The sequence below is a fragment of the Babylonia areolata genome, chromosome 19, assembly GCF_041734735.1.
Source record: "Babylonia areolata isolate BAREFJ2019XMU chromosome 19, ASM4173473v1, whole genome shotgun sequence".
Lineage (NCBI taxonomy): Eukaryota > Metazoa > Mollusca > Gastropoda > Neogastropoda > Buccinidae > Babylonia > Babylonia areolata.
Window position 1 is genome coordinate 37,765,020 of NC_134894.1, and position 14,702 is coordinate 37,779,721.

Genomic DNA, 14,702 nt, shown 5'->3' on the forward strand with positions numbered 1-14,702 from the left:
GGTATCGATCAACAAGCATGTATATACGTAGGTTCGTTGTTACAGGATTTGTGTCATGTGTGTGTGTGTGTGTGTGTGTGTGCGCGCGCGCGCGCGCGCACGTGCGTGTAAAAGAGAAAGTGAGATAGTGTGCATATGTGTGTGTGGGTGCGTGCATGTGTGTGAGGGACAGAAAGAGCGTATGTATGTGTATGCATTTGAATATATGTGTCTGTGTGTGAGTGTGTGCGTGCGTGAGTATTTGCGTATTTGCGTGCATCGTGTGTGTTTGTCTATGAATATCTACTGGCAACAGATAACCCGTCATAGTGGTCTGTATCGTTGTCAAAAGTAACAAGACGATCCTAAATGGGTCATATCATAATAATCAATTTCAAAGGTCAATAAAGTATAACTGGGTCACGAACACCTGTCATGGGGCCAACCTGACATACTGGCTGCAGTGACATCTTAAAGTCAAAGTGACTGCACCACGTGTTGTCCTGTAGAACTCTATTGTGAGTTTCAACTTCCATCGTTAGGCTGGAGGTTGTGACTTTGTAGGCAGAATTCTCTTCCCTAATTGTTTTTCCATTTTGTTTCGCAGTGAATCCCCAACCGGAGTGGTCTTTGGTGACTGAGCCATCTGTGCGTATGATGATGTCCTCTTCTTTACTGTTTTCTTCCATGAGTAATTTACTTCTGCATCAGTTTTGCCCTCTGGCCATTCCCGACAATGTCTTCCTAGAGTGGGTGAAATGACTGTGCTGAATAAATGATTGAGGTTTTCGGGTTTTTTCTCCCATTCTTTTGTTTCTTTCAGGTCTTGTAGTCGGCATACTAGCTGGATTGTGTCTTCTGCTTGTCCCATCCATGATCTTCCTCGTCCTAGACGGCTGCCTTTTGGTTCTTTGACTATGTCATGCAGTGGGTTTTGAGGGTTTTCTAATGCAATACAATACAATACAATACAATACAATACAAACCCTTGCTTCTTCAGCAACCATCGCAAGGGAGCTGAAAGAACAGAGACCCATTGCCTAACCAAGCACGACGAATGCATCATTGATGACCCGAGGGAAGGACTGCAGGGTTGTGGTCCTGTGGAAGTCGCCGCCTAGAACTATGATACCACTGTTCTGTCGTTTTGTTTTGAGTGCTACTGTAGTTGAGACTGTCAATGATGTACATTGTATCTGCACGTGACGTAAGTAGGCTATAGATGTGTACTTAGTTACTTCCCTTTCTGTACTGCGTTTCTTTTCTCTGTGTGAAAAAAAATTGGACAGCTTTTTTTTTCTTTGATAACAGGAAGGCGTCTCTCTCTCTCTCTCTCTCTCTCTCTCTCTCTCTCTCTCTCTCTCTCTCTCTTATCTTACTTGCTTATCTATTAATCTATTACCCTCGATAATAAAGATTTTGTCTTGTCTCTCTGTCTCTTTCTCTCTCTATTCTATCAGTCTGTCTGTCTTTGTTTCTCTCTGTCTCTGTCTGTCTGTCTGTCTGTCTCTCCATCTGTGTCTGTCTCCCTGTCTTTGTCTGTCTGTCGGTATTAGTCTCTGTCTCATTCTCTCTCTCTGTCCCTGTCTGTCTGTCTCTGACCATAATCACCACATCTCCATCAGTTTACTTTCTTCTTTTGTGATTCCCATATGCGCTTGACGGCTCTTACAGCGGACGTTAATGTGTGTGGTAAAAACATGGTAAAATGCAACTCATCCTCTGCTCGTCCATACTTTCACTTCCTGTTATTACGTCCGCGAAATTCCTGCTATTGTAAGCGTCTAAAGCGGGTATTATTTCTACCAGAAAACCGTGTTTTGGAGGCCCTTTAAGGGTAGTCAATACCAGTAAAGTTTGCACTTGATACCAAATTACATGTTCAACAAGGATTCTCCAACGTACGCGTTTTAAAGTTTTATTTATTCGTTCATTTATTTTATCTATTTATGATGGTGTTTCTTTTCCAACAGAAAACCATGTTTTTAGGGACCTTTAACGGGCAATGAACCACATAATTTACAATCAAAACTGTAAACCGGAAATATCGATCCACTCCAAGACTTCATGTACCACCACTACCGCACGCAGCCGGGGGACAATGTTTGCCAGCAGTAGCCATAATATGTCGGGTACGTAACGATGTCCATGTGTGGGACAGGTAGGGCAACTAGCAGAGCGCGCGTGCGGCATTCGTCACGTCGTGTTCGACCCGGGTGTCCTGTCGGGTGATGGTGGCTGTGGTGGTGGTGTGGGCGATACCTGCGACATGCTCACCCCTGCAAACTGATTGCTGCTGTTGCTGCTGCTGCGACCGTGATCGACAGATGAACAGTTAGACTTCCGGACGACAGATTTGCCAGTGCTTCCTTTACTAAGGTGCAGGCCACAGTTCGGTTCTGCTGAAATGTGCGTTTTTTGACAGTTCTTATGGAAGTGTGTGGGTGTGTGTATTTTGTGTAATAGTTTTTTTGTATTACGTTTAGCAGAAAACGTTGTGTGTGTAGAAGAAAAACAATCCCGCGTCAATACCAATTTATGTTCTTCATCTTCTTCTTCTGTTCGAATTGAAAACATACTTTTTACCACCACAAATCATGGAAATTTGATAACCAAATGACACATGAAATGAGAAAAGTCTGTAACTTAAACGATGATTTCTTTCTGTTTTGTCCCCGTGGAGTTCTTCAACCTTGTTGTCCCTTTTGTCTGAAATAACCAGGGTATCGGACGGTGAATCTGTGCACGAATCATCCTGTGGATGAAAGCTGAACATACATATTATAGACCTGCCTTTCGGTCGTGACATCATGTGAACTCTCGTCGCCTTTTAGGCGATGTAACTGGCAAAGAATACCACTTCTATCTACCATCACGACAACACCAACACCAACACGACCACCATCACCACCACCATCAGCCAGCTGTACACAGCAATCAGCGACCACTGAGCGCGGAGGCGCCATTACTCTTTGGTCCAGGACATTATCGATCTGTGTGTGTGTGTGTGTGTGTGAGAGAGAGAGAGAGAGAGAGAGAGAGAGAGAGAGAGAGAGGAAGGTAACTAGAGTAAACACTCTCTCACCTTGATTGCAGGTTGTGCTGTGTTGTGTTGTGTTGTGTTGTGTTGTTTATGTTATGTTTGTAGTAGTGCAGCTGATTAAATATCTATCACCTTGATTGCAGTTGCGTTGTGGTTGCGGTTGTGGTTGTTTTGGTGTTGGTGTTGGTGTTGGAGTTGTGCTGTGCAGTGTAGTGCAGTGTAGAGTAGTGCAGTGTAGTGTAGTGTAGTCTTGTGTAGTGTAATGAAGTGTTGTGCAATGTAATTTTGATGGAGGGGTATGTTTGTGTAAGTGGTGTGGGTTGTGATGGGTTGTGTAGTGTAGTGTAGTGTAGTGTAGTGTAGTGTAGTGTAGTGCACTTTTGGTGCAGTATATTTGTGTTGGTAGTGTGGGCTGTGATGTGTTCTGTAAAGTTTTATAGTTACATTATTTTTTCTGTTCTTATGCAGTCAAGGGTTTTTTTCACAAGTTCTGTTACACACACACACACACACACACACACACACACACACACACACAGTGACTGACAGACAGACATATATACCTATCATATGTACCTGTTAAGTCACGAAGACTGTGATCGTTATTTGTTAGAGTCATCATTGATCTGCTTGTTTCATATTAATTTTCCAAATTTCTCCGATATCGATTCATACACCTTTTATGTCGTGGTTCAGGGACAACTCCACAGGCACAAGCGAAGCGAAATCGAATCACTGACAGGTTGGCGGATACTATCGATCACAGAGACATGCTGACACACACAAATACAGACACACACACACACACACACACACACACACACACACACACACACACACACAGGGGTGAGATGGGGGAGATAGAATTACACACACACACACACACACACACACACACACACACACACATACACACGCACACACACACGCACGCGCGCGCGCGCGCGTGCACGTGCGATATCGCGCGCAGAGAGAGAGAGAGAGAGAAATAGAGAAAGAGGGAGGGTGGGAGAGATAAAGAGACATTTACAGACACAGACACATTCACACACACACACACACACACACACACACACACACACACACACACAAACAACAACAACAAAAAAACCGCACACATGTACACACAAACATGTACACACACACACACACACACACTTACACACACACATGCACCCCCCAATCCCTCCCCTCGACACACACACACACAGACAGACACACACACACACACACACACACACACACACACAAGCGTGCGCCCGAATAAAGGCTCGCGCGTGCTTCGCATATACAAACACAGACACATAATCACAGAGACACATTCACACATCTGAACACACATTCTCAGATGCCCCTCACCTCCCCTCTCCCCTTCCCGACACTCACACTCACACACGCGCGCGCGCGGCACACACACACACACACACACACACACACACACACACACACACACACAGAGGGTCACAAACAAACATTCAGACAAATTGGAATAAATGCGATGGATTATTCACGAATGATTTCACACTGGTGAAGATACGCGTTTATGAGTTTGTGTATGTATGTGGGGGTGGGGGTGGGGTGTGAGGGTGGTCAGCACATTGCTTTGTTCGCATTGACAGTTGTTGTTGTTGTTGTCATTATCATCATTCATATTTGTTGTGGTGCCAGACGCAAAAAAAAAAAAAACCAACCCAAAAAACAAACAACAAAAAACAAAAACAGTAGCTGCATTGTTACCTGGCAGCAGCAGTTATCACAGAAGCAGCAGCAACAATGTGATCATGTTTCAATCATCGGATTTATGTGTAGCCCAAAATAACGATAATAACGTGTGCTTTGGTTTATAACAAGTTATAAAAGATTGAGAGAGAGAGAGAGAGAGAGAGAGAGAGAGCTGTCATGTTCGCAAAACAAGCAATGCTTTCCACTGGCTCATTGCATTACCTACATCTCCAGCTGACATCATGGAAAAGATAAATGCTTAAAATCAATAATATTTAAAACCCACACATACGAACACACACACAAAGAGAGGCAAGGCCTTCAAGACTCACTTGTGATAAATTAAGTCCCATAGCATTAATTACAGAGTAATTTCCCTTTTTTACTATCTGCACCAAAACGTTTGCAAAATAAATAAAACTTCCATGCTTAGCAAAAGGAGTTCCTGTTTGAACAGAAAATGATAATAATGACTGCTCTTGTTGTTGGGTCAGAATATCAGATCAAAGTGCCAAGTTTAGAGAATACAAAAAATATAAATATAACAGTAAATGCAGTTTGCATATAATTAGGCTTCATTTTTTATTTTTTTTGTGTCCATCCCAGATGTGCAATATTGTTTTAAACAAGATGAATGGAAAGAACTGAATTTTTCCTATTTTTATGCCTAATTTGGTGTCAACTGACAAAGTATTTGCAGAGAAAATGTCAATGTTAAAGTTTACCACGGACACACACACACACACACACACACACAACCGAACACCGGGTTAAAACATGGACTCACTTTGTTTACACAAGTGAGTCAAAAAACTGAATTAAAAAAAAAAGAAGAAAAAAATGGGGGGAGGTGGGAGGGGGTAAGGGGGCGCTGACAAGGTTACGTATTATCGTTACTGTCGTCCCCTTCTCGGCTTGACAACCTCAACCATTATTCCACAGAAACAAGGAGAATCGGCCCAGGACAAACATGACGCCGTCAGCACCCCACATCCTCTGGCCCTGGCTGAAGATGGTGATGACGACATGCACGCCGCTTATGTTGATGACGACAATGATGACGGCTAGCGGCCAAGTGACGTCGCCATCTACCAGTCCAGATCTTTCGCCTCCTACAGTGGGTGAGTTGGTCTTCTATCTTTATTGCTGCTGCTGCTGCTGTGTTGTTGTTGTTGTTGTTGTTGTTGTTCTTCTTCTCATCATTATCAACGGGAGTGCCGATCAGAGTTCAAAAGTTCTGAAGAGAACTGTGATGGAATCCATTTGCCGGTCATCATACCATCTTGTCTCCCCGAGAAAGAGGGGCACAGAGAGAGAGAGAGAGAGAGAGATGCGGGTAATCCTGCAGTTTAGAATACTAAACTCAGGGGCCGTTAAAATGAAACAGTAGAAGGTGTTTTAGACTGACTTTGATGCGCTGAGTCGAATGCAACCCTCAGCTAAGCTCTAAGACCACTCCTTTTGCCACGAAACTGGATCAAATGCACGGTAAGTAGTACTCCTTCCCGACCTGCACGCCATTTTGACTGCTGATCACGTGGGTGAAATGGCTCGCCGATAGTTGCTCGGGAAGTGACCGACTGAGTTTACTATTTATTATGTCTCTGTTTCATTGACAAGGAGTGGCCGTAGAGCTTAGCTGAGGGTTGTATTCGACTCAGCGCATCAAGGTCAGTCTAAAACAACCTCTATTTTTTCATTTGAACGGCCCCCTGAGTTTAGTATTCTAAACTGCAGGATTACCAGAGATGCGTAATTCAACTTCGAAAGGCAACATTTCATTTGGTCGAATATTATTTGATCAGTTGTATTTGGTATTCATGTATTTTCTTTCCCGCCACCTCCTGTACACGTTAAAAACCACAAAAACAACAACCAACCAACCAGTGAATGAATTCAACCAACAGGACAGCCAACCAACCAACCAACTAACCAGCCAACCAACCAACCGGCAACCAACCAGCCAACCGACCAGTTAAGATGAACAAGAAAAAATATTAAACTGTCAAAAAGCCAATTCTTTCTCTAATTAGCATATTACCTTAAAACCATCATCATCATTAAGAGAGAGAGAGAGAGAGAGAGAAGATGAATTCTTGAACGTTCGACAATATCGTCCAGTTCCCATAGCAACCGAAATAGCCACACAATTAACCCCCCACCACCCCGCACCCTCCACCCCCCACACAACATGACATAGCGCTGTCGGACGTTTGCGATTAAGTTTGTACTCAGCAACAGCAGCAGCAGCAGCAGCAGTAGCAGCAACAGCAACAACAGTAGAAGCAGCAGCAGCAGCAGAAAACAGAAGGAAAAAATCCCTTGTCGTTAGAAGACACAGGCTAAATCGATGACAGACAAACTGAAGCGGACAGTCTGCCTATGGTTCTTGTGAGAGAGTGTGTCAGTAATTATCATTAGAAGACACAGGCTAAATCGATGACAGACAAACTGAAGCGGACAGTCTGCCTATGGTTCTTGTGAGAGAGTGTGTCAGTAATTATCACGGGTGAGCGGGTGTGTGTACACATTCAAAAGCTGTACAGTTTTTTGACTCACTTGTGTAAACAAAGTGAGTCTGTTTTAACCCGGTGTTCGGTTGTGTGTGTGTGTGTGTGTGTGTGTGTGTGTGTGTGTGTGTGTGTGTGTCCGTGGTAAACTTTAACATTGACAATTTCTCTGCAAATACTTTGTCAGTTGACACCAAATTAGGCATTAGTTCTTTCCAGTCATCTTGTTTAAAACAATATTGCACCTCTGGGATGGGCACAAAAAATTAAAAAAATGAAGCCTAATTATATGCAAACTGCATTTACTGTTATATTTATATTTTTTGTATTCTCTAAACTTGGCACTTTGATCTGATATTCTGACCCAACAAAAGAGCCGTCATTATTATCATTTTTTGTTCAAACAGGAACTTCTTTTGCTAAGCATGGAAGTTTTATCTATTTTGCAAACGTTTTGGTGCAGATAGTAAAAAAGGGAAATTACACTGTAATTAATGCTAGGGGACTTAATTCGCTTTAAACTGATCTTTCTCATCTTAAACATTACATTTTGAAATTATACTCAGTACATAAAAAGCTTGGATTTTTTTTTAAAAGTGTATCACAAGTGAGTCTTGAAGGCCTTGCCTCTCTTGTTTGTTTTAGTTTGTTTTTAAATTAATTTTTAACTTGATGTGTTTGTGTGCGTTCCGGCCCCCTCTGTGTGTGTGTGTGTGTGTGTGTGTGTGTGTGTGTGTGTGTGTGTGTGTGTGTGTGTGACAGACAGACAGAACGCTGCAGTAGGCCAATAGATGCCTTTGTTGTTAAAGTCGCTTGCTTGAGTAGGCCATGTGACGTATAATTAGCAACACCTTAACACAACAAAACTGCTGTGCAAGATGTCTACATGCGTGTTGTAATTGTGTGATTCTCTATTTTATTTTAACTCTTCTTTTCTTCTTCAGTGGTGATGATAGATGACGCGATAGAGGAAGAGAATCGACAGATCGCCAGTATCTTCACTAACATCAATAAGATCAACGATCCGTCGATGTCAAATGTCCGCTTCGATGTGGTCATCGTCACCAATGACTCCATGGCTTTGCAACAAGGTCAGTCGGTTATGAATTATTGTAGTGTCTTGTGTTGTTATAAATTGTGTCGTGTTGTGTTGTGTTACTTTTTGTCACAGCAGAATTCTCTTTGTGAAGTTCGGGCTTCTCTCTACAAGGAGAGCGCGTAGCCACAATTAAGCGCCACTTTTTTCTGTCTGCAAGTGTATTCGTTTTACTGTCAAAGTGGAATTTTTCTACATTATTTTCCCCCAGTTGCAACCCTTTTGTTGCCGTTGGGTTCTTTCACATGTGCAAAGTGCTCGCTGCTTACGGGGCCTTGTTTAATCGCAGTCTCGTCCGAATGGCTAGCACTCAGACCACCACTTAAGGTCTAGTGGAGGGGGAGTAAAAAAAATCCCGGCCCGAATACGGGATTCAAACCTATAGACACCCGCTTCCTAATGTGGCGTATCGCCACTAGGCCATCGCTCCATGTTAGCCCAGCAGATGGGGCCCAGACGACACTTCTATCATTTGTGGCTGCAATAGCAGAACCAGCTAGGAATGTTTGCTGCAAAGCCATCAATATATTTCCACGGTATCTAGAAAGCAACGCTGGTAATAAGAAACATACAGTTATGAACGAGTGAATGATATGGATACTTATATAGCACCTACCCTCGGTCGGATCGCTTTTCGCACACGGGATCATTTGCACAACAGGCTGCCCACCTGGGTAGAACCGGCTGACGACTGCTATTAGGCGCTCATCGTTCGTTTCCTGTGTCATTCATATCAGATTTCAGGCATGTACACATACACACTCAGACAGACATGTAACATTTTTACGTGTATGACCGTTTTGTTGATTTACCCCCGCCATGTACGCAGCCATACTTCAATTTCAGGGGTGTGCATGCTGGACATGTTCTTGTTTCCATAAACTACCGAACGCTGACATGGTTTACAGGATCTTTAACGTGAGAATTTGATCTTGTGCATGTGTTTACATACGAAGAGGATTCAGGCACAAGCACGTCTGCACATAATATGTTGACCTGGGAGATTCGAAAAATCTCCACCCTTTTCCCACCAGAAGCACCGTTACCGAGAGTCGCAACCGGGACCCTCAGATTGTAAGTCCAACGCTTAAACCACTCGGTTATTGCTGGGTGTGTTTTTTTGTGTTGTGTTGTGTTGTGCTGCCACTCGGTTAATGCCGATATCATACTGCGATATACTTTATACATGATCAGACGGAAAAGGTAAGGCGTTGTAGTTTTGATTCCAGTGTTCACCAGTGATCAGGGTGTAAAGCTTCCGTCGTTTCGGCATGGTTTTGTGTCCTTGGGAAAAGTACTTTATTTCCTATCTTGAATCGAGCCCTAGATACAGTAAGTGTGGATTCACTACTGACTGCCCTGATGGCAGTAAAAGACTGAAGGACCTTTAAACCTTTCTTAACCTATACAATAGGTGTACCATAATGAATTTTAAATTGGACTTTAAATCAGTCACATAAATACACAAATAGATACCCCCATTAACAGAATGACACGAGCTGTGGACGAAATGACCGGTCACCATGCAAGGACGTACCGACTGGTTCACCGGCTGACCCGGGCAGTTGGCTGGCACGGTTTCAGTTTCAGTAGCTCAAGGAGGCGTCACTGCGTTCGGACAAATCCATATACGTTACACCACATCTGCCAAGCAGATGCCTGACCAGCAGCGTAACCCAACGCGCTGGCACACTCAACGGTATTGCTAAGTGACGCCTTCACCTTGGGTAGAGTTATATATCTTAATGTCGATCGCCCGCTTTTGAGTGCGTATAAAGAATCCAGAATTGAACAAGTTGACCTTAAGCGCCTACTGTACGTCAGTAGGTTGTTTGCGCGCGATCTTATTTCCGGTAAAGTCCTATTTTCGCATCCTAAAATAGTGTAACTATTTCACTGTCAATTTTGGTGCATGCACGAAACGATATTACCATTTGCAGATGTTGTAATCCATTTTGAGTGGATTTAGATTTTTTTTTTTTAACCTTAATTCAACTAAGTTTTGATGAGGATTCAGTGATTAACTAATGGGCCACCATCTTGCTCCCCCCCCCCCCCCCCCCCCCGTTTCTGGTCCCACAAAACATGAAAATGTAACCAATTGGTGCGATAATCTAGGACGCTAAAATAAGAACCCCGACTTCCCCCTACCTCCGCCCCCATTCCGGCCACTGACCACCCCTACGCTCCTCCACATTTTCATCGCAGCCTGCGAGAAGCTCCGAGAAGGAATGGTGGCGCTCGTGGACATGACGTCACGGCGCGTGGCGCCGCTGCTGCGCTCCCTGGCGAGCAACGCGGGTATCACGTACGTGTCCATGGTAGACGACTCGTACTACCGCAAGACGGACAGCGCGGACGAGGCGACCCAGTGGCGGGTGGAACCGGTGGCAGTGCAGATGCTGCGTGTGGTGGCTGACATCGTCATCAGCGAGAACCTCAACAACGTGGCTCTCATCTATGACGATACGTTCGGTGAGTGAGTGAGTGAGTGAGTGAGTGAGTGTGTGTGTGTGTGTGTGTGTGTGTGTGTGTGTGTGTGTGTGTGTGTGTGACACTGTAACACAAAAAGCAAACAAAAAAACAAACAAAAAACAACAACAAAAACAACACACCACCAGTTTCCATATCTAAATGCACCGTGTCGTAAGCCTGCCTACATATTCATGTTTGAGTTAGTATCAACAATTTTAATCAGTGCTTAATGCTTTTGAACTAAAAGAGATTGAGAGAGAGAGAGAGAGAGAGAGAGAGAGAGAGAGAGAGAGAGAGAACGAACGAACGAACGAAAATGTTTTAATGAACTTTGGCCATGGACCACAATTCAAAACCAGGCGACTGGGGGTGGGCATGGGAAGGGGTATTATAACACTTGAATAGATGACACAATATCATAATGTACATGGACGTGACATTAATTCTACTTAATTAGGTCTGATTATATGATTTCTCCTTTTGATCGCATGGAAAATAAATTTTGATACATGGCAATTGCTCTGCTTGTTGTTTGATCGGAGAAGTGAACTAAGAGACATGTTTAAACAGTCTTGAAGAAATTTTGTCCGTAAATCAATATATACAGAACAAACAAACAACAAATGGTATTCATGTTCTAGTTCACCTTGACAAAAAGGACAATGCTTTAAAACATCATTTTCAGTGTACCTATTAACATTATTATTTAAAGGAAGCACATTAAATCTGGCCTGAGACAACGCCACTCTGAAACAATATTCATCAGCATTTGTTATGTATTTTTCTTTTTCAAATATAACTTTGAATGATCTGTAGCATGAATATCTGTCTCTATCACTAATAGTACCCGACCATTCTTGAATGAAGATATATATAAGTCTTTGCTTGAAAGTAATAAGAAATCCTTTCACATCACCAACACCTTGTTGCAACCACACAAAATTAAAACCTGTTGTACATAATATTTCTCTAACTTGAGAAGCCAACACTGTTTTCCATTTAAATCTAATCTAAGCAACATCTGAGAGAGAGAGAGAGAGAGAGAGAGAGAGAGAGAGATGAAGTAGTAAGTAGACATAAGTAACATCAGGCAAAATAAATACGTGATTGAATGGGAGAAAGAGAGAAGGTGTGTGTGTGTGTGTGTGTGTGTGTGTGTGTGTGTGTGTGTGTGTGTGTGTGTGTGTTAGGGAGAGATAGATAGAAAGAGAGACAGAGACACAGGGCGAGGAAAATGAAAATAGTGTCATCATGTCCTACCAATCCCGTCTCCGAACCGCATAAGAAAATGTAACCAACGACGTTCCTTGCCATATCCCTAATAACCTCCCCTCTTTTTTCTTTCTTCTCCTCTCCCTCCACCTGCTCACGTCCCAGACATCCAGAACACCCCCAGACGGATACTGACCAACGTCCCGGCGCAGCACCTGTATGTGAAGATCAACGATTCTGAGGAGGAGACACAGAGACAGGTGGACATGCTCAAGGACATCTCCATCAAGAGCATCTTCATCATCGCCAACAACGACAACGCCGAGATGTTCCTTGGCATGGTGCGTATCGTAGATGATCATCAGTGTGTGACAGTCAGTCGCGTCCGACTATGGCCATCAGAACAGCAGAGGAGGCAACTGTTGTCCTGAAAATTTGGGCTAGAATTTTATCATAGTGGAGAGTGTTTTGCCCATGTTACATCCCCGCTCACTCGACCAAGAGGGTTTTAAGACCGTAGGCGTTGGGATGGTTCCCAAGGACCAACTAGCCCGCAAGGCTGCAGCAATAAGAGCCAATGCAATTTAGCTTCCTAGTTTGAGAGTCATAGTCCTTCACAAAAGACTAAGGTGTAAACGATTTCCAATTGCAATGGAGACACCATTGATATTACAGCTCTCACTTTGCTGTTGGCCCATCTGTGAACTTATGTCAACCTGTGATATAAGCTGAGTGTAGGGCCCATTAGTGTGAACCGAAAATATTCTGAATATTCTGGTTTTGTTCCTGGTCCGTTCTGCACAGAGGCGCTGTGACATAAACAGTCAGGCGTTAGACTTCTTATCCAGTGCTCACAAGTGGTCAGGGTTCGAGGCCTCATTTCGGCAAGGTGTTGTGTCCTTGGGAAAGGCGCTTTGCTCTGATTTTCCTCACTCCACCCAGATGTCAATTAATTGGTAGTTGACATTCGTTCTGGATGGTTAAAACGTGGAGTGATGGCCTAGAGGTAACGCGTCCGCCTAGGAAGCGAGAGAATCTGAGCGCGCTGGTTCAAATCACCGCTCAGCCGCCGATATCTTCTCCCCTTCCACTAGACCTTGAGTAGTGGTCTGGACGCTAGTCATTCGGATGAGACGATAAACCGAGATCCAGTGTGCAGCATGCACTTAGCGCTTGTAAAAGAACCCACGGCAACAAAAGGGTTGTTCCTGGCAAAATTCTGTAGAAAAATCCACTTCAATAGGAAATACAGATAAAATTGCACGCAGGAAAAAATACAAAAAATGGGTGGCGCTGTAGTGTAGCGACGCGCTCTCCCTGAGGGGAGAGCAGCCCGAATTTCACACAGAGAAATCTGTTGTGATAAAAAAACAAAACAAATACAAACGGCGGAAGGAGGGGATTAGGCCTCGCCTTCCATATGACGAGCCCTAGTTACAGTAGATATGAATCCACTGCCTAAATGGCTGTAAAAAGTTGTGAGCCATATTACTTTATCAAACCTTTCTGTCCATGCTGTCGTCAGGTGATGTGATTATTGGTTGTCATGATCATCACGTTATTCTTCTTCTTGTTTTCCTTGTTCTTCGTGTTCTTCCCTACCTACTCGTCCTTTTTCTTCTTCACTCTCATCTATTTCATTATCTTCTCGCCATTACACTCAAATGTCCTTTTCTTCTTGTGATGACAGTGTTGATGTACATCCATTTGTTTGTCTGTCAATTCTAATCTGATTTGCCAGTCTGTTTCCCAATGTTTCTGTCTCTATCGGAGTTCATGTCTGTCTCTTTTTTTTCTTTTTTTTCTTTGTCTCTGTCTGTGTCGGCCTGTCACTGTACCCATCTCTCTTCCCCCCTCTCATTTTCCTATCTCTTTCTCTTTGTGTTTCTTTCTAGTTGCTATCTCTTTCTTTTTCTGTGTGCGCAAGGGCGCACTCGCAATTGTGTGTGTGTGTGTGTGTGTGTGTGTGTGTGTGTGTGTTAGTTCGTTCGTATGTTCGTTTGTTTAACGTCTATCCACAATTAATGATATACACAACTGAAAAAAAGGATTGACAGAAGAACAAGATTATGAATACAGCTTTTGAAAAAAAAAAATCTTTTCCCATTTCAGCTGAACAAAAACAAAGGAGACGCAATGTTTCCCGACCTCTTTGTACTGACAAAGGTAATGTATTTTTTTTATAATCTCATTTTTCCTTTGTTTATTGTGACGTACACCGATTTCATCATGGGCAGTAAACTCTTCGTGTTTTTTTTTTTTTTTTTTGGTCCTCCACCTCCCTCTTCTGTTTCTCTTTGTTGTTGTTGTTGTTGTTGTTGTTGTTGTTCTTCTTCTTCTTCTTCTTCTTCTTCTTCTTCTTCTTCTTTATTGCAGCATCACCATATTCGTCATGGATAACTGACAAATATGGACGATTAAAAAAATGTTTTGGTGGGGGTCGAAGGGAGCGTTATTCTTTTCTTCTCATTTTTTGCTTTGGTGGAGAAAGGGATGTGGTTATGGGACATAAAGATTTTTGAATTATCATGACTATTTTTGCACAGTACACAGCAAGCGCTGTCCTCACTCACCCTGAAGTGGAGTTTTGACAAAAAGACTTTCAGGTCAAGTTATTCAGGGCTTGGGTTTTGGTTCGGTGAAGTTTGCGTTCTTCGAGGGGTGG

The 14,702-nt window shown here is 43.2% G+C and overlaps 1 protein-coding gene across 1 annotated transcript in view; it reads left to right on the forward strand.

Annotated features, from left to right (window-relative positions):
* The first annotated feature begins 2,304 nt into the window (after nt 1-2,304).
* The window catches only part of LOC143294300 (ionotropic receptor 25a-like), a 30,848-nt gene continuing 18,450 nt past the window's right edge, over nt 2,305-14,702 (forward strand). Inside the window, exons 1-6 of the mRNA XM_076605742.1 lie at nt 2,305-2,954; nt 5,687-5,865; nt 8,199-8,345; nt 10,559-10,825; nt 12,203-12,378; nt 14,150-14,203. Coding sequence (XP_076461857.1) covers nt 5,715-5,865; nt 8,199-8,345; nt 10,559-10,825; nt 12,203-12,378; nt 14,150-14,203 — 795 coding nt within the window. The 5' untranslated portion in view covers nt 2,305-2,954; nt 5,687-5,714. The remainder of the gene's footprint in view (nt 2,955-5,686; nt 5,866-8,198; nt 8,346-10,558; nt 10,826-12,202; nt 12,379-14,149; nt 14,204-14,702) is intronic.